The 23,030-nt window shown below is 55.3% G+C and overlaps 2 protein-coding genes across 13 annotated transcripts in view; both read right to left on the reverse strand.

Annotated features, from left to right (window-relative positions):
- Sh2b2 (SH2B adaptor protein 2) overlaps positions 1-20,559 on the reverse strand; it is a 40,549-nt gene extending 19,990 nt beyond the window's left edge. The window contains exons 1-5 of one of the 8 annotated variants that reach the window (XM_050127909.1): positions 18,632-18,931; positions 12,989-13,117; positions 6,617-7,350; positions 2,105-2,206; positions 224-315 (exon numbers count right to left, since the gene is read on the reverse strand). In XM_050127909.1, the coding sequence (XP_049983866.1) occupies positions 224-315; positions 2,105-2,206; positions 6,617-7,350; positions 12,989-13,100 (1,040 nt within the window). In that variant the 5' untranslated portion in view covers positions 13,101-13,117; positions 18,632-18,931. Of the gene's footprint in view, positions 1-223; positions 316-2,104; positions 2,207-6,616; positions 7,351-12,988; positions 13,118-18,631; positions 18,932-20,488 lie in introns of those variants that run through there. The other 7 variants (XM_050127907.1, XM_050127908.1, XM_050127913.1 and 4 more) reach the window with 7 other exon arrangements.
- Positions 20,560-21,686: 1,127 nt separating this feature from the next.
- Positions 21,687-23,030, reverse strand: part of Cux1 (cut like homeobox 1) — a 348,081-nt gene continuing 346,737 nt past the window's right edge. For all 5 annotated transcript variants that reach the window (XM_050127936.1, XM_050127935.1, XM_050127934.1 and 2 more), the window contains 2 exons: positions 22,708-22,772; positions 21,687-22,523 (listed from right to left, as the gene is read on the reverse strand). In XM_050127936.1, the coding sequence (XP_049983893.1) occupies positions 22,454-22,523; positions 22,708-22,772 (135 nt within the window). In that variant the 3' untranslated portion in view covers positions 21,687-22,453. The remainder of the gene's footprint in view (positions 22,524-22,707; positions 22,773-23,030) is intronic.

Here is a 23,030-nt window from a genome sequence, read left to right on the forward strand (position 1 = left end):
GTTGTTTTGTTTTTGAGATAGGGGTTCATGTAGCCCAAGCTAGCCTTGAGCGAGCTATGTAGCTGAAGATGCCCCTAGGCTCTTGATCCTCCCGCCCATTTTGGGAATAGCTAATGCTGGCTCTACGTTAGTACTTACCCCGTCTAGTAGCTGGGTCACTTGGAAGGAGGGGACGAGGCACACCCCCAGCTCCACCCCCCATCCTCAGGGCTGGAATACTCACCCCGGATCCACGCAGCCCTGGATGTCCGCCACCCATGAGTGCTTCTGCAGGGAGTCTATGGTCTCAAGAATGTACTCTGCTCCGTTCTCCACCTGGATGACAGCAGCCCTGGTAAAGCTTCCTCCATTGCAGGGGGGGGCTCGGTGCCCCAGGACCAGCGAGCCTTTGCTCGCCCCTATGTTAGGTCCCGTGGATATGAACAGAAAGAAGGACAGTGTGGGGGGGAATCACCCAAGTCAGGGGAGGAGATGCCAGGCTCTGGAGGCCCTGAGTGTGGGAGACCCAGCATGCTCAACCTATGTCCTGGTATCCCAGATAGGGTTCAAGTCGTGTGGGAGGGCCAGGGGCCTTGGCACAGAGTCGGGGTGCTCCCAGGCCTAGCGACTGTGGCACTATTGCTGTGGCGGCCGATGCTCTTTGTGCCTTGTCCGTTGAGTTCCCGACAGCCCTGGGATGGAGGCTAAGTGTAATACTTATTCTATAGACAAGAAGCCTTGTGTTCAGGGAGGGAGAAACTTGCTCAGAAGTCCCACAGCAGCCAGCAGCTGCTGAGACCTGGGCCCGGGGCCACCAGGTCTTCCTGTTCTTGGTCCCCTGTCCTCTTACTGTTGTAACGTAGTATTGGGTAAGATCCTGACAGCCTTCCTCATTCAGTGGGGAGATGGCCCACAATGGGGCTGGCAGAGGAGTCCTCCTGCCTCAGGGGTGCCCGAGGACCACCCAGCAGCTGAGAGTACCAGATGGACAGCGGCTGTGTCCCCAGTGACCAGTCTTGAGGGGACAACTCAGGACATGGAGTTAGCACACATCTACCCAATGAATAAAAGAATCCATGGCTGGTATAAACACAAGCTCAATGGGAGCTTGCCAGAGAGGGTGGGCGCTCTGCGCAGCTTCAAGGGAAGGAACCGGCCTCCCGGAGGGACTTCGTTTAATAGTCTAACTCCTTCCAGGAAGCCCTGACCACAGCTCTAGCAGCCTGGACCCATGTCCTCAGCAGCTCCCGCAGGCCATTCCAGTGCTGCAGGCCGGGAGAAAGAGCAGGCGGCTCCCAGACCCACTGGGGTGCCTCCCACCCACCCTCCTGTCTGTGTGCTCTCTGCAGGGACTAGGGCTGGTTCCCACACTCCACTTCCTTCTGCCTGTGGACATTTGCATAACTTCAACAAGCTGGTCACCGGTAGCCCTGAGGTGGGTGTGTCTGGCTCCAGAGGCGGGGGAGAGGAAGGAAACTCAATGACATTTACTCAGACCCAGGAAGGAATGGCGAACAGGGCTGGGCTGGTGAGATGGTTCGGTGGGTGAAGGTGCCTGTCGCCAGGCTTGACAAGCTGGGTTTGATTCCCACGGGAGGAGTCCACTGGCAGAAGGGGACAGTTCTTGTACTTGACCCCTGAAAGTTGTCCTCTGACCTTCATGACCTCCTATGGCATTCACACGCAGGCACACAGGCAGGCAAATAAATGTGGCCCAGTGGTGGCGCAAGCCTTTAATCCCAGCACTTGGGAGGCAGAGGCAGGTAGATCTCTGTGAGTTCAAAGCCAGCCTGGTCTACAGAGCTACTAGTCAGGACAGTCAGGAAAATCCTGTCTCAGAAAGCTGGTGATGATGATGATGATGATAATAATAATAATAAATGTAATTTAGAACTGGAAGGAAATCCAGGTGGCCAACCATATCGGGATGGACACTAGCACTCAGACCCAGACTCGAGCCTCCTACCTAGGTGATGGACACCTGTTGTGGGGGTCCATGGGCACCCCCTCATTGTTGCCCCCTTTGATGGTCTAACTGGTCCCCCTGTAATGAGCTAACGCTGTGTTGCCCACTAGGGCTGTGGTCCAGGCAGCCACAGACCTGGGGGCTGCAGTGGGCTCTTACCTTGAGCACGAAGGTGTTGTCCTTCTCAGGCATTTCCAGGGGCATGGTGGTCCGGACCTCGATGATGGCCGACAGGGGGATGCTGACCTTGGGTCTGGAAGCCTGGAAGGCCAGCGGAAGAGCAGTGGGAGGAGCCTCGCAGGCCTTAGGAGACCCTCTCCGCACTTCCCAGCCCACTTTGCAGCATACGTGGGTCACGGTCCCCAAGACTGCCAACTTGTGTGGGTGCATTACTAACCCCATTTTAGAGATGGGGACATTGAGAGAGACAGTGGGAGCCCTCCTCCTATGGTCACAGCAAGTTAGGGAGCCCTCCTCCTATGGTCACAGCAAGTTAGAGGCTGAGTCCCCAACTCCTGAACCCCAACCCTGTGAGCTGTGAGTGCTCCCTGGCCCATGCTGCACCCAGTGCACCTACTTCATGTGATTCCCCCCTCTTCTCACCTCCCTCATTCCCTTGAGCCCCTCACTGGGGGATTCTAGGCAGGGGCTCTACCACTGAGCCACACCCCAGCCCCTCACTGGGGGATTCTAGGCAGGGGCTCTACCACTGAGCCACACCCCTCACCCTTGGTTTTTGGAAATAGGGTCTCAATCCACAGCACAGACTGACCTAGAACCCACCATGTAGCCCAGGTTGGCTTGAGCTTGGTCAATCCTTCCTGAGTTTCCTGGGCTTTGGGGTTGTACAAGTGGAACACCGTATTTGGCAATCAAAATTATTTTTCTTTTTGAGACAGAGTCTCACGACTTGGATCTGACTAGCCTGGCATTCACTATGTAGATCTTAGCACAGAAACCTACACAGTGAGTCCGAGCCAGCTTGGTCTATGTGAGATACTGAATCAAATGATCCCCAAGTGAGGAGCTGGGAGTAGGGCTCAGTGGTAGAGCACCTGCCTAGAACTCCCAATGAGGGACTGGGGGTGTGGTAGGCATGGCTCCCAAAATAAGGCAGCTTCCTGCTTTGGATGAGATGTTCTGGAGCTGGGTGTGGCCTGTCTCCAGGCCTGTGGGAGAGGGGAGCCAGCACCCCCATGCTGCCATCACAGGGTTAAACCAGGGCAGTTAGCAGGACTCCTCAGGAGGGTCGCTCTAAGCAGGCACTTTTATGCTCTGGTCCACAGCTCCTGGCTACACCCCGAACCTCCCTGGACTGGCCGGAGGCCGACATTCCCGGCAGGGCTGGGCTCCGGGACAGGGACTTTCTGAGGTGGAAAGGGAAGGGCCTCATATCAGAGTTGAACTCCTGGCCACTCTGGACACTGTCCAGCAGGCCTTGGGCTGGGCTTATAGCAGTGACTGATGGGCTTAGCTGACCACATCATGACACCAGCCTGTGGCTGGGGTTGGCATCTGGGGCAGAGAGAGCAGAAAGGTTTATAATGACGCCTCCCGTCGAGCTCCCACTGGCTGGAGGTCCCTTCCCTCAGCCTGATGTCCGAGGCCATCTGTCCTGACGTAGTTGCCCCACACCCACCCGCAGTGCTGGGGTAGAGCCCAGGGCCTCATGCTTACTAGGCAAGGGCTCTACAGGAGTTCCTTCCCTGCTCTTTGCTGGGGGACCCTAGGCAAGTGCTTAGTGACTGAGCCATGCCTCCAGCTTGACTTGTTTCTCCCTATTTTTTCTGTTTATTGTTTTTTAAAATTACTTTATTTTTAAATTTTATTTGCATTAGTATTTTGCCTGCATGAATGTCTATATGAGCGTGTCAGATCTTAGGGCTATAGGCACTTGGGAGCTGCTCTGTGGCAGCTGGCAATTAAACCCGGATCTTCTAGAAGAGCAGTCAGTGCTCTTAACCCCTAAGCCAAGGGACCAGGGAGATCTGGGTTGGTAGGTAGGTGGGTGACAGGCAGTGCAGGTGTCAGGACAAGTGCTTTGGGCACCCTTTCACCCTGGGGCAGACTCTGAGGACCAGACACAGCAGGGAAACCTATTCTGAGCCTTCCTGAGTACGATGGGTTAGATATGGCTTGCTCCCCCAGGGCTCATGGACTGGGGGTTTGGTTCCCAGTATGGTCATAACACAAGATGGGGTGGGAAGAGAGAGAGAAAAACATATGAGCGTGATGTGGCTCAGTCGGTGGAGTGCTCACCCAGCATTCAGGAAGTCCTGGGTTCGATCCCCAGCCCCACATAACCTGGGCGTGGTGATAAATGCCTATAATCCCAGCGGAGGGGAAACGAAAGGCAGAACCAGAAGCCTGATCTCCCTGAGACCTTCTCAAAACAAAAACACAAGTAACATCGAAAGGGCAGTGAGACGGCTCAGTGTGGAAAGGGGTCTGCAACCAAGCCTGCTGGCCTGCATGTGTTGGGTTTTTGTTTGTTTGTTTCCTAAGACAGGGTTTCTTTACTCCTCCAGGCTGGCCTTGAACTCACAGAGATCCACCGGCCTCTGCCTCCTGAGCTGATCCCGAGACCCACAGGGTAGAAGGAAGGAACTGGTTCCCATAGGTTGTCTGCTGACCTCCACATGTGTATTCCCCCTGCTCAATAAATAAATGTTTTAAAATGTTTATAAGTTGCTCGACCCTCTAAGAGGCAGGCCCTAGTCACTGGAGCTGCTATGTCAGGAGGAGATTGATGCAGTTCTCAGGGAGCCTGGTTAGTTATCTGACCAGAATGGGTTGTTAGAAGGTGAGGTCCCTCTATACCTGACCTTCTCTATACATGGCTACTTCCTCCTCCTCTGTCTGCCCTGCCAGGAGAGGCTGAGAAGACCTTCGCAGAGGTAGAACAGACAGGGCTTCCTGACCTTGGATGTGCAGTTTCTAAAACCCAGCTAAACTGATCTGCTCCCCCCCCCCCATTTTTGAGATATGGTATCATGGAGCTCAGACTTGAACTTGCTATGTAGCCAAGGATGACATCGAACTCCTGATCCTCCTGCCTTTATTCCCCAGTGCTGGGGTTATAGGCATGCTGCCGTGCCCAATTAATTTCTTTCCTTCCTTCCTTCCTTCCTTCCTTCCTTCCTTCCTTCCTTCCTTCCTTCCTTCCTTTTTCTTTCTCTCTTTTTTAAATATACTATATAGCCTCTGGTATTTTGTTACAGAGACAGAAGATAGACCAGTACACTCTAGAATGATCCACACTTCCACGAACCACTCCTAAGTGTTCTACTGTGCGCTGATATGCTGAGAGCCTGAAGCAAGATCAGGGGCAAGGAACCTGTTGTCTTCATTGAACTGCGGAAGGAAGGGCTCAGTGATCCCTCGGGAACTGCCTTCTGCCAGCAGTAAGACTGGAGGGCTCTGTGGAGATCACTGGAAAGATGGGGAGGGCCACAGCTGCCGTGTCCTCTCCCCCGGGGCAGCAGGCACAGCTATTTGGAGAGCAGCAGCTGGGGCTGCCACTCAAAGCTGAAGACAGTGAAACCTTGGGCCTCTGCCCCTGCCCTTTGGGTGACCCTGGGCAAGCCACCCCTCACCAGGCTTTGGTCTCTCTGTCTGTAGACTTGAGTTTAGTGGCATTTTTCTCAGGGGCTGAAAGTTGAGGGGGTGGGTAAAACCTCCCTTGGGAAATATGGGGGTGCTGGGACTTGGGGTGAGAGCTCCTTACCAGTGTGTTCTGGAGCATCTATCTGTGGGCAGCTCTCACTCTGGCCCCTTGAGGGGAGCCTTGGGGGACAAACCTCCAGGACACGGAGTCAAGCTATCTAGGAGAGCCCTGGGGAGACTGAGCCCTGCAGTGGACAGGTCTTGGGGTGTTAGCAGCTGCCTTGCTAGTACTCAAGGGACTCTACCCCACTCCTTTAATTCTTGTGACCATCTGAGTGGTGATGTATAATTTCTTCTGCGACCCCTGTCTATGTGACCGCAGGCAGGCCAGACCCCTCCTCGAAGGGTCTACTCTGCTTTCTTCTCTCCAGACAGTCTCAAGCAGCCCAGGCTAGCTTCCAACTTCCTATGTAGCTGAGGGATAACCTGGAACTTCTGGATCCTCCTGTTTCCGAGTGCACACCACTCAGGGATTATGGGGGCTGCCGGAACTCTGGGCTACCTACTGAACTGCACCCCCAGCACCTCTACTTTTCAGGCAAGTTACATTTGCCTCCCTGAAGCAGACCCCAAGTTTACCATCCCCTACCACAGGAGGGCTCTGATAGCCGCTGGGGCCGGGGGCCAGAGGGCTCAAAGGGAGCATGCAAAACAGTAGCAGCAGCAGGCAAAGAGTCTTTTCCTCCTGAAGAGAAGGAAGGGGCCACTGGGCCCGGCTCAACTGGCGCCTGGCAGGGCCAGATGTCTGATTGCCACGGAGCAGGACACAGGCCTCTGGGGACATGTCTGACTGTACCTTGTTACTCCCTGCCTTCGAATGCTACAACTCTTCTCTGGGAGGTGCCCCCTGTACTAAAGCCGTGACAATCAGGTCAGGTCATACAATGCCCAAACCAGTCCCAGGCACCCACCTATCACGGGCCTGCGGATCCCTTAGGCCGTACAGGTGACCGGGTCCCCGTGAGTGATGGGGAGAGTGACGGCGACATGCGCCAAGATACGAACCTTGGGTGGCACGAAGAACTCCAGGCGGAAGCGCTCCCCAGCCACAGCCCTTCTCAGAAGCAGGCGACACTTCTGCCATTGTGCGGTGCCCCCAGGGCCCGAGGCTGCATCATCTGCCACCATGAAGCGCAGAGCGCCCTCGCGCTGAATGTCCACTAACTCCACCTTGGCCGCCAGGGTCCGTGCCAGCCTCAGGCGTCGTGTCCATTTGTCCCGAGGCTCAGATGCAGGCTCGGCGGCCTTGGGGGTGGCCCCAGCATCGGGCTCCGGGGACGCTCGCCGGTGCCACAGGTCGCGCACTCCATCCACCACGCACAGGCTCATATTACGCAGTGAGAAGCCTTTGCGGACACGAGCCTTGGTGGCGGCGTGGGCAGACACGTCCTCGGAGCTGCGGGAGTGGCCATAGGCTGCAGCCTTGAGTGCTGATGTCACGGAGGTCACGGCAGGCTCGGGCTCCATGGTATCCGCTGCTGTCCCCAGCACACGGCGCACTTCCTCGCTGAAGACTGCCAAGAAATTGGCTGCAAAGTGGCGGGAGAAGGAGGTCCCTGCGTCAGGCGTGTCGTAGGTCGGGTTGTCACGAAGGAAGCGGCAGAACTTGTGAGCGAAGTCCACAGCAGCCACCTGTGCGTGTAGCTCGCAGAACTGCCGCCAGTCCGGGACTGGGGCGGGGGCGGCGGCCGAGCCGGGGGTGGCACCATTCATGGCTTTGGTCCCATGGCAGCCTTGGGCTGAGGGGGGAAACGTAGGTAAGTATTTGCTTTTTGTTTTCTCCTCCCTGCCTCCCTTCCTTCAGAGATGGTGTCTCACTTAGCACAGGCTATCCCCACACTCCAAACATAGCAGAGGATGACCTTGACTTTCTGATCTTCTTGGGTCCCTACACAGCTCTCCCTGGGGAATGTCCTGCATGCAGAGGCTCTATTCGGGCATGCTCCCAGCCACTGAAGCTAGAGGTGCAGGACACTGATTGAACAGTGTACATGCTATAGGTGGGAGATAGGAGTCAGTTGTGTGTGTGTGTGTGTGTGTGGGTCTTAAATAGCATTCCTGGGGTTCCCCGGGGCCATTCATTCCCAGGGCTGGTCAAGGAGGCTGAGGGGACAAACTCTTCCAAATGGTGCCAGCCGAGTTTTGGGTGACCCCATGCTCTTCAGTAGCCTCCAAGGTCCCCTGAGCCCTGGAGAAGAAACTGTGGACTTCCTGGTGTTGGAGTTACAGGCAGGTGGGAGCTGCTGTGTGGGTGCTGGGCACCTAACTCATTCTCTGCAAGAGCAACAAGTGTTCTTTACCTTTGAGCCATCTCTGCAGCCCCTAAGACTCTGCCTTAACCACGGTCTCTCCCTTCATCTTGGCCACCATGCCCTGAGCTGTTTATTCTGTCCCTTCTTCCACCACGTTCTACCTGAGTGGAGGAACTAAGGAGCCAGCGACCACAGCCTTTAACCTCTGAAACTGTGAGCCAAACTCAGCCCTCCTTCCCACCCTCCCTCCCCTGTGATCCTGGGACTCTGGGGGTCATCTTCCTATATGGCTTAAAGACGACCATTTTTATTATTGGCATTGAAAGAGCAGCCTCCTTAGGACCCCCCCCCCCCCCGCCCCGTAGCCCGCCTGTTGTTCCTTCCAGAACTCCCATCCCCACTGGACCAATCTAGAAATCCCAGCTGTCTCTTCATTCCAGCTTCTTCTACTTTGTTGCTAGGCAACTCCATCTTTTACCACTTAGGATGGGTAAACTGCAGAGTGCAAGTCAGGTAGTCATCTGGGGGACTTGCTTCCTGTCCACGGTTGTGCTAAACCGTGTGTTCCTGGGAGCACAAACCCAGCCTGCTCTGCCTCCCTCATCCACTTTCTTAGATTATACCCAGTGCCCCCTTCCCACATATTATTCAATGACTCTACCTCTGAGCTACATCCCAAGCTCCTCCTGGGGGATTCTAGGCAGGGGCTCTACCACTGACCACACCCCAGCCCCTCACTGGGGGATTCTAGGCAGGGGCTCTACCACTGAGCCACACCCCAGCCTTTCCATTCAGTTTACTTTGGTAACTTTGTCCTTAAGTTAGTGGGGAAACAACAATAGAAAAAAAAATCAAGGAGATTAAGTCTGGAAACTCTGGCCTCCCTGGCAACCCCTGCGGGAGAGGCCAGTTTAGTGTGAATTGTTGAGGGGCACCATTCTTCTGAAGCACTGATGTAGAGACTTAAGCTCTTACCTGTCCTCCCAGGATCCCCATGGCTCTGGACCCACCCTTCCCCCACAGCCCGTGGGAACCCTGGCTCAGATCTCCTCTGTCACCTAAGCTGTATAATTAAATGCTAGGCAAAAATAGCTGTTTGACTTTTCAATGGCATCCTTGGGACCTCAGGGCCAGAGGCACGAGGGAATCCCTTCCCTCCTTAGGGCAGCCTCGGGCACAGCGACTGTCGTCAAGTACAGGACCCACCCAGGGTTTCCTGACCCTGTGCTGGGCTTCACACCTATACATAAGACAAAGATGGCACCTCAGAATGAGCAATGCCTGCTGCAGGACTTATCAGGACTTTTGGAAATCAGAAGGGTGGTGTGCAAAATCAGAAGGAGGTGGGGAGAGATGGGTGCATACACCAGGCCAGACCCTTTCTCTATCTTGCCCCCAACTCCTATTCACCCTCCCATCATGGTTCCTCTTCTTCCACGAAGCGTTCCCTGACCTCCTCTGCCCAGGCTGACACCATGTCTCCCTTGAGTGCCCTTCTAACAAGCCACCGCTTGCACTGTGTTCTGTGCATGCTTTTAAGTCTATCTCCCCAGCTGGCATCAGGCATTCTTTGGGGGCAGAGGCAGGAAGAACCCACCAGGCTACCCACCACCATAGCCTCTAAGAAGAATGGAACCATTGCTAACCCCGCGAGGGCCTGTTCCAAGGCCATGCACTTTTCCAGCAAGGCACCTGCTTTGTGCATGATGGCACGGGTGAACATGGGTGGAAGACTGGGTATGGGTGTGTGGAGGCCGCCAGGTCAGCCCCAGCGCTCTATTTTCAGGTCTCTCTCTCTGACCCCCAAAACAAGGTTTCACTGTGTAGCCCTGGCTGTCCTGGAACTCACTCTGTAGACCAAGCTGACCTCCATCTCAGAGATCTGTCTGTCTCTGCCTCCCAAGTGTTGGGATTAAAGGTGTGCACCACCACCAGATAGTTTTCAGGCTTCTCTTTGTCCCTCCCTGCTTGCTGAGAAAGCCTTTGAAGGGAGAAGGAATAGAGTCACAGGGGACAGGGCCTCGCAGGGTCCCACCTAAGCCCAGGATTCGGGCAAGTGTGTTACGTCCTAAGCAGGAGACTGGCTAGTCCTTCCCTGACCTCCTTCCCCAACCCCATCGGCAGGCCACCAGTGTATGGGCCTGCCAGTGCAGCTGCCTGTGTCCCAGGCTCCACAAAACAAGGTAACAGGGTGTGGTGGCACATGCCCATAATCCTAGCATTGGGGAGCTGAGGCAGGAGGATTGGAATTTTAGGTTACTCTGAACTACAGAGAAAATTTCAGGTCAGTTTGGGCTATATAGCAAGATTTTATCTCAAAATGAAAAGAAAGAGACAAATGTAATCAAGGGAGGTCAGCAAGCCCCCTGTACCTAGTTACAGATAGAGAGGGAGTCCAGGACTCACACACAGGGGAGACAGAAGGAAGTCTGTATACCACAGACCAAAGGGCCCAGTCAAGGAGGTGCTGTTCCCAACAGCCCCTGGGGCCGGATCTGGGGGAGGAAATGAAATCCTTGACCTTGGCTGACCTTCCCAAATTCTGAGCAGCACTTGGGGAGACAAAGGCTTAGCCCTCCCTGGAAGGACAGACAGCCCAGGAAGTGGGCTCCACAGTCACGGCAGGGCCTGGCTCCACCCATCTCTGGGTAGAGCCTGGAGGTGTTTCCACTCACTGTGGCTATCAGCCAGTGTGTGACGATCCATCACTGCGCAGATGATTGTGGGCTCAGCTAGCGGGAAAGCAGGGTCAGAGAGCAGATTCCAGAGGGACTAGTCGCAGGGTGGACAGTGTCATCCTGTCCCCATCTGGGCTGGCTTTGGTTTATGAATAGAAGCCCCTGACCTTCAGGTGTATAGAGCCTCCCCTTTTATCGTTACATTTATTTGTGTGTGTGTGTGTGTGTGCACATGCGCGTGTCACAGCACATGTGTGGAAGGTGGAGGACAATTTATGGGAGTTGGTTCTCTCCTTCTTCCACCTCATGGGTCCCAGGATTGAAGTCACGTTGTCAAGCGTGGCGGCAAGCGCCTTTACCCACTGGGTCAGCTGTCCTGCCGGCCCCATCTGTGTGTGTGTGTGTGTGTGTGTGTGCGTGCACATACGTGGAAGACAGAGGATGTCCACATCCTACTCTATGACTCTCCACCTTATTTCATTCAGACAGGGCTCTCCCACTGAACCTGGAGCTAGGCTGGCCGCCAGCAAGACCCCATCAATCCTCACATCCCCACCCCCGACTGCACTGGCGTCACAGGGCATATGGCCACATGCAACTGCTGGGGATTGGAACTCAGGCTATCTTGCTTTCAAAGCAAGGGCTCTTAACCACTGAGCCATCTCCCCAGCCTCCAACCCTCGCTTCTCCTGGAGTTTCTCTCTGTACTAGACAGGAACTCACATGTCCTGTGGCCCCTGGCTGTCTGGTGCACGAGGGTCTTATGTCCCAACTCTCCTCCTGCAGCCTCAGGTGCTAGCAGTTTAGTGACTCAGCCCTGGGAGGAGCGTGCTCTCTCCCAACCGAACACCCTATTCCCTGGAGCCCCGGTTTCTCCATCAGTAGAACAGAGGGCTGGAGCAGGGGGCCGATTAAGATACATAAGTATGTCCCCTGGACATTGGAGACGGAGGACCAGCTGCCACCCTACTAGGGACCAGCACCCTGAGGACTTTGGATAGAGATACAAGACAAAGTCTCCTGGCCAAGGGGGGAGAGGTGGTAGGTCCCCAGGCACTGGCTAGGTTGATCATGCTCCACACTTCACTGCAATGGGATCTGTCTGGGTTTAGCGGCCCTAACTAGCTTGCCAGCCTGGAAAAATGCTGGTTTTATTGTTTTTTGAAGCAGTCTCTTATACAGCCGAGGCTGGCCTCGAACTCACTACACTGTCAAGAATGACCCTGATCTCTTCATCTTCAGGCTCCTGCCTATTGAATACTGGGATTACAGGTGTGCACCATCACATCCAGTTCATTGGCGGCTGGTGTGGGGGGGGGGGCACCCAGATCTTCATGGAATACCAGGCAGGTTCCCAACCCACTCAGCTATTGCCCCAATGCCTGGTTTTTTGGCTTTGCTGTTAAGTGGGATGGGGCTTCAGAAGGGTGGGGGAGGGGAGGACAGAGGTAGCTTAACCGAGTTCCCCTCCACTGTTCACGGCCTCGCAAAGCAAAACCGCCGCCTTGACTAACCTCAAGGCCAGACACCCAGACCGAATCACCATGCAGACAGGGGCAGCAGAGGGGGTGGACGGCTTTCCGGTAGTAAAAATAGCGCTGACAATCGGAAAGGGGGATTTAAAAAAAAAAAAAAGCCCGTCTTCAGCCCCCGCCAGCAGCGAGCATTTCCGGACCCCAAGGCCTGGTCATTCCTTAAAATATTGATGAGGCCGCCTCGCCGCTGCACGCTAATGGGCAGAGCACTAATCGATTCAGCGCTCGGTGGGCGGGGAGATGCAGCGGCCCCGCCCCCTGCCCAGGAGGCTCAGGTTTCTGGGAAACCCTTGCTGTGGCGACAACAGCCTCCCTTTGGTACCCTTCTTGCTCAGGAGTCGGACACATGCCCCCAGGAGGGAAAGGTGGGGAGATTGAGGTCCCTCAAGGTGCAATCTATCTGCTACCCAGGGTGCCCGCATGTGATGTGCGATACGGTGGCCAGGAGGATGCAGGCAGCGGCAGGCAAGATGCCCCTTTCTGCTACCACTTAGTTTGTGCGGGACCACCAACTGCACGAGAGGAAGGAAGGGATGGTCAGCACGAAGGGCCATCCGCTTTAGGCGAGATGGTGCTCTCCTCCAAGGAGCCATTCACTATGGTGAAACTGAGGCCTCTTGCCCCCACACCGCAACACGAGAACAGTCTGCTGTCTCTCCTACAGGACTTCCCTGGAAGCCAGTCCCAGCCATGACTGCTCAAGTCCTCCCTTCCCAGGACTGACCTGGCTTGGCTGGTACCACTCAGCCTCCCACTGACAGTAGAGGCTCATTCCAGCCTCCTGTGGCTCCAGCTGCTTCTTCTATTGTATCTCTCCATGCAGCCCATCCACATCCCTTCAGCCCCGAGTGGCTCTCACCAGCAATGGTAGGTGCCTGGGCATTGCTTCCCTAGGGCCACCTGACCTCTCACCTTGGGGGAGGCCACATGCATATGGCAGACCCTCATGTGGCTGGTCCTCGCCATCCTCTCCCACTCCACTGTGCTGGCACCGGGCGGCATCATGATAATGTCTGGCCTTCATTCTTGAACCTGCTGGGACTATCGGTAGATTAAGAGTCTATGGCAGCTGGCTGATAGGGTGCTTGCCTAGCACAAGTAAATCTCCGGGTTCCATCCCCAGCACTGCATCTACAGGCCTGGTGGCAAATCTGTAATCCCGTCACTCAGAAAGTGGAGACAGAAGGGTCAGTTCAAGGCCAGCTTGGGTTATACAAGAGGTGGAGGCTACCCTGGGCTACTCGACACCTTGTCTTAAAACAAAAATGAAGAAAGGTTGGGGCTGTAGCTCGATTGGTAAAGCCCTTGCCTCAGCATCAAATACACCTGGCAGTGGTGGCTCATGCCTATCTATCATCCCAGCACTTGGGAGGCAGAGACAGAAAGATCGGGACTTTAAGGCTGTACTCAATATGGGGAGCCCTCCTTTGCCTCAAAAGGGGAAAAAAGGCATTGGCTCCATCACTTTACAGGTGGGTGTCGTGGAGCTCTGTGTAGTTCCAGCTTTTCTCAGAGTGCTGGGCTTCCCACTGAGCACGCAGAGATCTCTGCCTAGACCACAGCCTGCCCGGAAGAGCAGGTCTGGACTGCATCTGTTAGAACAGTCTAGAACACTCCCAGGCCCCTCAGATAACTAAAATCATTCCCCTTCATCCACCTGGGACAGTGGAGGGGCCAAGTGGACTAGGTCTGAATCCCAGCTTCTCTGTTTCTTAGCCCTTACACTCACTGGAGCCTCAGTTTCCCCATCTATTAAGATGGAGGATCGTGTGTGAGGTGCATGCCTGTAATCCCAGAAGGCAGAAGTAGGAGGGTCATGAATTCAAGGCCATCCTTGACAAGGTAAAGAGCTGAAGGCCAGCTTGGCTTATGTGAGACTGTCTCAGAAATAAACAGGGCCAGTGAGACGGCTCAGTAGGAAGTCACTTGCTCACAGCCTGAGTTTGGGACCCAAATGGAAGAAGAAGAAAGCCAACTCTTCCAAGTTGTCCTCCGGCTGCCACAAAAGCAAGGTGGTGCTCGTGTACACAGACAGAACATAAAAAACGTAGTTGTAAAGATTAAAAATAAACACCAGTGAAAAAGTAGCTTTTTAGAGATTATTCTCCCTGCTTCGATTTCTAAATGGTTTTTGTAATTCCCTTTGTAATCCAGCACTCCGGTGCCTGCTACAGTGACCTTTTCCCTACTTGCCCGACCCCCACTCAAGTCCCTATAAATGGAGGGTCCACACTGTGGCCCAGGCGAGTTTTAGAAGCTCATTGACTGACAGGGCCTCCTTTCTCCCACAGCATCTCCCCTGTAACAAAGGCTTCTCCCACTACCCTGGACAAAGAAATGGGGGTTCTGGTAAGGGGGGGTCCAGACTCTCGCGAGCAATATTTGTACAAGGCCGTCCCCCTTAGTGTATCAACCACAATGTGTGGTGAGCCAGAGTTCAAAACGAGTCAAGTTCCAAGCCTGTCCCTTGCTATAGTTCTTATTCCTAGCAGAATCCCTCAAGGGCACAGAAGGGGCACTGACCTCAAAAGGCTGGTCCACTTTCCCTCAGGAGCACCTAGTGCTGGACAGCTCCCCAACACAGGGTTAGGCTGGCTCCAGACTACCCTTCCTGCTCTCACCCTGCCCTCACTTTGGGGGGGGGGTCCCCTCTCCAGCTCTGGCCTGGACTCAGCAGTCTCTTCCTCTTCCAGTGTTGTGTGCTTCACTTGGTTCCTGACTCAGCCTCCAAACTTACAAGGTGTTCCCCTCTGCCTGCCATTCAGCTTATCCCGGGACATGCCGTGCGTGCGAGCATGTGTGTGTGTGTGTGTGTGTGCATGCTCACGCCCATGTGCGATCTCGTGCATGTATGTGTGCATTCATGCGTCTCTCTGTGTGTGTATGTGTGCGTATGTCTGTGTGTGTGTCTCTGTGTGCAAGTGTGTGCATGTGCATCAGAAGTTGACATCAGGTGTCTTCCTCAGTCACTCTCTCCCTTACTTTTTGAGAGAGGGTCTTGAAGATTTGCCCTTCCCCAGACCTGGGATCACAGGCAAGTATAGCCGTGCATGGCTCTAGGGGTGGCTGTGACTTGGCTCCTCATACATGTGGCAAACATTCGAACCCTGGGCCATCTCCCTAGCTGCTCTGTTGTGGTTTTGTCCCGACAATATGAGTGACTCCTGAGATCTCCCTCCTGTGGCCCCCATTTCTGAGAAAAACAGAACTCTGGGTGCTCCCGATGCTAGGTGCTCCAGACTTTACTCTGATCTCCTCTGACACCGGGCACCCAGCCTGGCATCTTCCCACCTACCCCACTCTCCTATCCCATTGGTTGGCAAGTCCCCTCTTCTCTTGGGATGCTTCTACGCTTGCCCTATTATAACACCTGTGGTCTGTGACCTGTTTCCTCCATCAGACTGTGACTTCGGAGGTCTCATCCCCCCCTCCTCAGAGGGTCACGAGTTTCTACTTCACCCAGAGAAAAAAAACAACGTGCTCCCACACACCATGCCCGTTCACTATGCCCAAAAAGGTGTGGGCTTGAATTCATGTTGAGGGCACACATGCTGTCCCTGGGGACAGAACACAGTCGCCATAAAAAGACTCAGCTACATGAGAGTGAAAGAGACTTCACTAGAAGCAGGAACTGTGGCAGGCCCTGTGACCCCACATGACAGTCAAAGATAGGTATGAGGCAGGCTCTAAGACTAACAAAACCCCATGGGGACTGCAATCTGGAGGCTCACAGCACCTGAAAACCCTCCCTCATACTTCACCAGGGTGCAGGAGACGGTGCCAAGAAGAACCAGATTTAGGCATGGCAGTGCACGCTTGTGGTCACAGCATTTAGGAGTTGGAGGATCAGGAGTTCAAGACCAGCCTTGGTAAAATAGTGAGACAGAGGCCATCCTGGGTTACAAGGGCACCAGGCAGTGGTGGCGCATATTTTTGATTCCAGCCCTCAGGAGGCAGAGACAGGCCTCTGAGTTCAAGGCCAGCTTGGTCTACAGACTGAGTTCCAGGGCAGCCAGAGCTACACAGAGAAACCTTGTCTTGAAACAAAAACCAAACCGAAACAAACAAACAAAAACAAGAGCTATCAAAATGACTTGCTAGGTAGAGATGCCTGCCGCCAGGCTTGATGACCCCAGTTATTCTGAGGACCCACATGGTGGAAGGAGAGCACTGACTCCCAAAGTTGTCTTTTAGCCGCCACACCAGGGCATTCCTCCCCAAATAAGTGTAATAAAAATTAAAAAACAAAAAAAAAAAAAATCAAAGCTGAGTTCTTCCAGAGAGAAGTGGCTCAAGGCTCTGACTTGTGGGCTGAGTGACTTTGGGCAGATCATTTCACTTCCTCTAAATTTGTTTTGTGACAATGCTCAGAGCTTGGTGTGGGTCAGCTGAGATCAAAGGCTTAGCCCTGGGAGGCTCAGTCTCCACTGGCTGGATGCCCCTGCCTCAGAGCTGGGCGGGGCGGCGGGTGCTGTCCTAAGTTTGTGTTCCAAGCCCTCCTTGGGGACTCCTAGGAAGTAGGTAAGAGGGAGTAGGAAGCTTGGGGAGCTTTTTCCCCCATGATGGAGGGAAAGAAACGTGTGCATATTAACTCTGTTCCCCAGAACTGTTCAAATACAAGCACCGGTGTCCGCACCACCACCATTCACACCTTCCAGGGCGCTGTGCGGCCACTTACAGGGACTAGGAGGGAGCTAGGTAGAGCAAGCAGCGGGTGGGTAAATATGGCTGAGACCCTGCCCCCATCAAACTAACCCTGCCTCAAACACCCACATAAAGGTAGGAGAGACGGAGTCAGGCAGTGGTGGTGCACGCCTTTAGTCCCAGCACTCGGGAGGCAGAGGCAGGCGGATCTCTGTGAGTTCGAGACCAGCCTGGTCTATAAGAGCTAGTTCCAGGACAGGCTCCAAAGCTACAGAGAAACCCTGTCTCTAAAATACAATAAATAAATAAATGAAAAAGTAGGAGATACTCAAGTTGGCAGGTCTGTTCTCTGATCTTCACATGTGTACTGAGGCACATGTGCCCCCCCACACAAACAACAACAATATAATTTAAGAATCAATTAAATACAGGCAGATCTCTGTGAGTTCAAGGCTAACCTGGACTACTTAGAGAGTTTCAGGACAGCCAAGACTACATAATGAGACTGTCTCAAACAAATAAAACCACGATGCCTAATACTAGCTTAATTTTTTTCAAAGACCTTGGAAGCCAAAAGATATATTGAAGATGAGACAGTGTAGGGGCTTCCGACCCCAGAGCTGCCTAGGAAACCACTTACCTACGCTGCTGCCCAAGTAGGAGGGGTGCTCCCTGAATGGGGCAATTCCAGCAGGCCCCGGAGAAATATCATTTTATTTGCACACAAGATAATTCAGCTCAAGGAGCAGAGATCAGGTTGATGGCTCAGCGGGTAAAGACACTTGCTGCCAAGTCTGAGGACCTGAGTTTGGTTACTGGAACCCATACGGTGTAAAGAAAGAACTGGCTCTTGCAAGTTCTCTCTCTCTCTCTCTCTCTCTCTCTCTCTCTCTCTCTCTCTCTCTCTCTCTCTCTCTCACACACACACACACACACACACACACACAGAAGCAAATTTTTAAAAATTTACGAAGGGGCAGAAATTAAGTTCTCCACGTCCTGACAGCCCACCCCCTGCATCAGCTCTGGTGAATTACACTCTGTTTTGTTCATATTCACAGCCTCTTTGGGGGGGGGGGATACCCTGCGACTTCTGACCCTGAAGTCCCCACTGGGGAGTACGCGAGAGTGGAGGGGTAGGAAAGCCCTGGCGGGTCCCAGCCTCTGCCTAGCTTCGGCCCGCAGCCCTGGCGCGGTTCCTACATTCGCAGCTCGCAGGTTCATCAATGGCCTAGGCCGAAGGGGCTGAATGGAGGGCACTAACCCGCCCCTTCTTAAAGGCGCCGGCCTGTCACCCTCGGCGATCCTCCTCTCAAACCCCGGGCTGCCCCAGAGCTCCAGAGTGGGCGGGTCACGAATGGTGGCCATGGGAAAGGGGCCCTGGGCCGAAAGGAGGGCTTCCCCATGGGGTAACTGTGGTCCCGCAGAGATCCCTCCAGACCCCAGCGTGTAGCCATCACCCTCATTCTGGGTTGATCCACCTCCTCCCAGACCCGTGAAGAGACCTGAACGTCCCCTCCCCCCAGCCTCAGATCCCTTCCTGTAGGGGACTAGCTGTGCTCGCCCCTCCAATCCGCCAGTGTTCGAGAAGGGGACCGGGGCTCAGCTGCTCCGGAGGGAGCTGCTTCCCCCAGCCCCAGCTTCCCGTCACTCTCCACCTCGCTTGGGCTATGGGTCCCCGATCCGATCCCAGCGGGGCTCCCATCCCCTCTGTCGTGCGTCCTCCTCCCTCCCACCGGTGCACACAAAGACGACACGCTCGGACCCGGGCGCGTGCGGCCCCGGGGTGGCGGTGAGCACACCACACACGCACACACACGCACGCACGCCCGCCCGCCTTCGGGGACAACCGGGCACCGGGGTGGGATAAAGAACCATGGGGACAGGGAGCTGAGGACAAACAGGCCGTACCTACAGGCGCGCAGCTTCGGCCGCGCGGGCCGGTGCGCCGGAGAAGCGCTGCCCGGACCGCAGCCCGGATCCCGGGACCCGGCGGCGCATAGCCCTCCGGGCAGGAGTTCGGCCCTTGGTGGCCGGTGGTGACGGCGGTGGCGGTGGCACCCGCTTCTCTGGCCTGCAGCCTGTGAGACTCGTGCGCTCTTGGCGGTCCCGGCACAGCCCCCTTGAGGCTCTCTGCCTTTTCGGGCTTCCGAGCTCAGCGCGCTCTGAGCCCAGGACTCGCGCGCCGCGCGCCCCTGCAGCTCCCTCCGCGCCCCCGGCCCTCTCCCCAGCCCAAGCCGCGCGCGCCTCCGGGCCCCGCCCCACCACTAGTCCCGCCCCGACACGCCCACCCTCACAGCTCAGGCCCCGCCCTTGCCTCACCCCCGCCCACGCGGCGCGAGTCTCTAGCCACGCCCCCTGGTTCCCCTCCCCGCCCCCGCGCGCTGTCCGGAGCCCCAGTGGCGCCGATCAAGCGCTCTGTCTTCCTCCGGACAGTGACTGAGCCGAAAGACCTGACCCGGGTGCCCAGACCTAGGAACCCCCTGTCCCCCACGTAGGGGCATCTCCCGGAGCCTGGTGTGGTGGACCCCGAGGGCGGGATTGGAGGGTGTTCTGCGTGGACACCCTGGAAACGTCCCTGGGTTATGAGAGTCGGACGGGGGCGGGCGCTATGGGCCGACCCTCCGCCGCGAGGACAATGGGATCCTCGAGGAGGTCCAGATGTCGCAACCAAGGAAATGTCTGTCTGGTTCTCAGGAATCCCGAAGTCGAGAGCTACGCCTCACGCCTGCCTCGTGCCCTCCGGGTGCGGGAAATCGCCCGGCACCTCAGGGCCGGGAAGAGCCTCTACACCCAGGTCCTCGCCTCCCAACTTTACTAGGGTGTTGGGGAGACTGGCCCCACCAGGTGACGTGTCTGAGGTCGCCTGGGACTCGGAGAAGTTCCTACTCTCGTTTGACTAAGAACTAGAACTGAGCGTTTCTTACTGCGGTGGCTGGCGCTCTAGAGCCACCAGAGGGGCAAGGAGGCCAGAGGAGAGGCAGCGCCCCTGTGAACGGGCGGGCGGGACAGAGCCGGGTGGGTTGACATATGCCTATAATCCCAGCGCTGGGGAAGGTGAAGCAAGAGGGAATAGCAGTTTGAGGCCACCCTGGGCTACATAGACCCTGTCTCAAAAAGCCCAAATTGAAGAAACAAAAGCCCACAGGTGTGTTAGGATGCTCAGAGACAAGACCTATGGCTTATTAATGCAGTGTTCTTGAGTCTGCTCTCTCCTCCTGGCTCTCCGCCCCAGCCATGACTGGTCAGCCTGTTGACCTCGGACTGTAATCTGCCTGGAGTGTAATCTGCTGCCCTCCTCCCACTGGCAGTGGCCTCTGACCTTTGTAAGGTCCTTTCACTCACGGGACATCAGATTCACTGATTTATTTCCTAGAAGCATCAGGGGTGGCATGGGGCAGGGCGTGTGACACTGGACAGGTGAGGTGGGCTGAGAACATGGCTCCTGGAATCCTTGGTGCTGGTGTCCACAGGAATGGGGGCTAGACCTCTGTCGAGCCCCGGGTACCTGTCCCTTCGCTGCTACAATGCCCAGCGGCTGCTCTGTCTTTACACTGGCCGGCAAACACTTAATGAAAGCTTAGGCTGTAATCCAGCCATTGATTGCACATGTGCACAGGTCCAATTGCTTGACTGGGAACCAGGAGACCTATGAATGAAGTCAGGGAGGGTGGGCAGAGATGGGAGAGAAACTGTATCCCTGGGTGGTCTGGCTATGGAACCCACCACCCGGGGCGCGGGGATGCTGGGCTGTGAAAGAGGACTCACCTTGAATTTGATGGTGGGCTGTCAGTGGCTGGAGAGGATTCCGGGATGGGAAACAAGAGGACGGTTCTGATTCCCCAGAGGAGGAAGTGAGGAGTGAGTCTGACCCACTTGAGGAACTGACAGGAGAGGGGGGGGAGCAGTGGCAGTGATTGGCTAAGAGCAGCTGTCACGGAGATTGGAATGAGGGTCAGGGGTGACAGGTGTATCCTGGCACCCTAAGGGTAGAGGTTTGGGAGCTTTGAAGATCAGATAGGACAGGCGATGAGAGGGTGCTGATGAGGGACCCTGAAGGAGGGGCCTCCCTGGATGCAGAGGCCACAGACAGCTCAGGGATAAATCTGACAGAGGTAGCCTTGCTTGTGAGGGAGACGGACTGAAAGCTGGCCCTCAGAGCCCTGGAGAGGGATGGCTCTGGTGCACCAGGCAAGCAGGGGTCCAGGAGGAAGAGGCATGCTTCATACATGGTTCTGGGGCACACAAGAACAGAAGCAGGAACTCCCCAGGAGTTGACATGGAGGTGTTAGGAGCCCATTAGGACATGTCAGGCCATCAGCCATGGCTGGTGAGTACCCTGTGATATGTGGTTTTATGAGACGCTACTGTTGCTGTTGTAGCTCAGGCTGGCCATGAAGTAATGATTCTCTTACTCCAGCATCCTGACTGCTGGGGATACACAGACACACAGACACACAGACACACACACACACACACACACAGAGAGAGAGAGAGAGAGAGAGAGAGAGAGAGAGAGAGAGAGAGAGAGAGCTGTTATTTATCTTTTGGGATGGGGATTGAACTCAGGGCCTTGGGCATGCTAGGTAACACTCTACCACTGAGCCACACCCCAGCCCCTCACTGGGGGATTCTAGGCAGGGGCTCTACCACTGAGCCACACCCCAGCCCTTCACAAGTGGGGGGGGGTTCTAGGCAAACTGTAACACTGAGTTAGATCCAACAAGTTGTTTGGGAATAAAAGAATAGATTTCTGGTTTGGATGGAACTGTATTCAACAGACTCAGACACTCTGGTCTGGGTTCCAACAAAGCTCTGTACACATTCACAGTATTCTTGGGGATAGGAAGGTGAGAGAGTTCCTATCTACCTGCCAGGTAAGCACCAGGGGATGGGGCTGCAGGTACCCACTAGCCTCTCAGATACACAGTGTCTAGCTGAAGAATCACAGAACACAAGGCCCCACTGTGGCTGCAAGGAGTCTTTATTTCAAACATGCAAAGCTGAAGAAAGCATCAGATCCAGATGAGGAAGATGGGTGGCCCTGAGAGGTGGCCTGGCTATCCTAGCCCAGAAGTAGTTTTGCTGGGGCCATTCAGACTGTGGTCTGAAGTGCCTCAGGCACAGGAGCCTTGTTGGAGAGACTTCCTCTTATAGAAACCAGAATACTTTGCTAAAGAAGCAAGCAGAACTCAAATCATGGATTGGGTGCAGAAAGGGGTAGTGGAAACCATCCCGCCTTCTGTATAGCTCCCAGTCTTGGAGATGGCAGAGAGGTTCAATCAAACTCCTGCCCCCCTGGGGAATAGGGCAGACAAAAAGCCCGCAGGCCAAAAAGAGCCTCCCACCTATTCTGTGGTGTGGGTGGGGTCCTAAGAGCCTATAGGAATGCCAGAATGGGCACTGACAAGCTTTATCACAGCCAGGAAGCTCTGCCACCAGGGCTAGAGGTTCTGATGTGGGCGGAGCCAGGTCAGTGACTAGACTGAGGGTGGAGCCTCGGGGCCCCAGCCTAGCTGTGTGCCAGGGGTTGTCTGGACCTTGGGGCTCCTATGGGGCTGTGATATCCTTTGAAAGGGGCTCCAGGGGCTCTGGGGGCATCTGGCAGCTGTTGGCTGAGGACAGAGACAGTTTCCGTGGGGGATTTTTTTGGGGTGGGGAGTCTATGTCATTAGATGCAGCTGATCAAACGGGGGTGGGGTGCAGCCAACATTTCTCCAGTGAGCCTGGGTGTCACTGCCATAAATCACCAGCTGCTGCCCCGTTGTCACTCTCGTGGAATTTGTGCAGATGATCGGCAAACCTGAGGGAACAGGAATGAAGCTGAGACTAAGTATAGAAGAAGATGGGTGAGCACAGGACTGGGGACACCGGGAGGGGAGCTGTGTTAGAGGCCTGAACAGCAGCAAAAACACGGAGCTTGGAGCTAGTGCTGGGGGTCATGGAGGCTTGGCTCTAGGTTTGGGAGGACCAGGGGACATCCTTACTTCTTGGCGCAGGTGGCAGCACAGTCTCTCTCCACGCTTTCACTCCATGCCAGCTTGTACAGCACCTGGTCAGGTAGAGACACCATGACAACTGCCATTGCCACCTACAGCTGTTAGGCCTGGTCTGCGGGGCAGAAGGGTCTCGTGGCCCAGTCCTAGCGTGGGTGGCCTTGGAGATACTCCAGAGCCAGCCTACTTGATAGATGCTTAGGAAGCAGCAGACACAGTTATTCAAGTTAGTCTCCTACCACGGTGGGCAGATCCCACCGGACTAGGAAACCAGGCTAGCCCAGGGGCTATCTTTCACCATGCTTAGTAGGGCA

The sequence above is a fragment of the Alexandromys fortis genome, unplaced genomic scaffold, assembly GCF_014885135.2.
Source record: "Alexandromys fortis isolate MF-2015 unplaced genomic scaffold, M_Fortis_MF-2015_v1.1 scaffold_291, whole genome shotgun sequence".
Taxonomy (NCBI): Eukaryota; Metazoa; Chordata; class Mammalia; order Rodentia; family Cricetidae; genus Alexandromys; species Alexandromys fortis.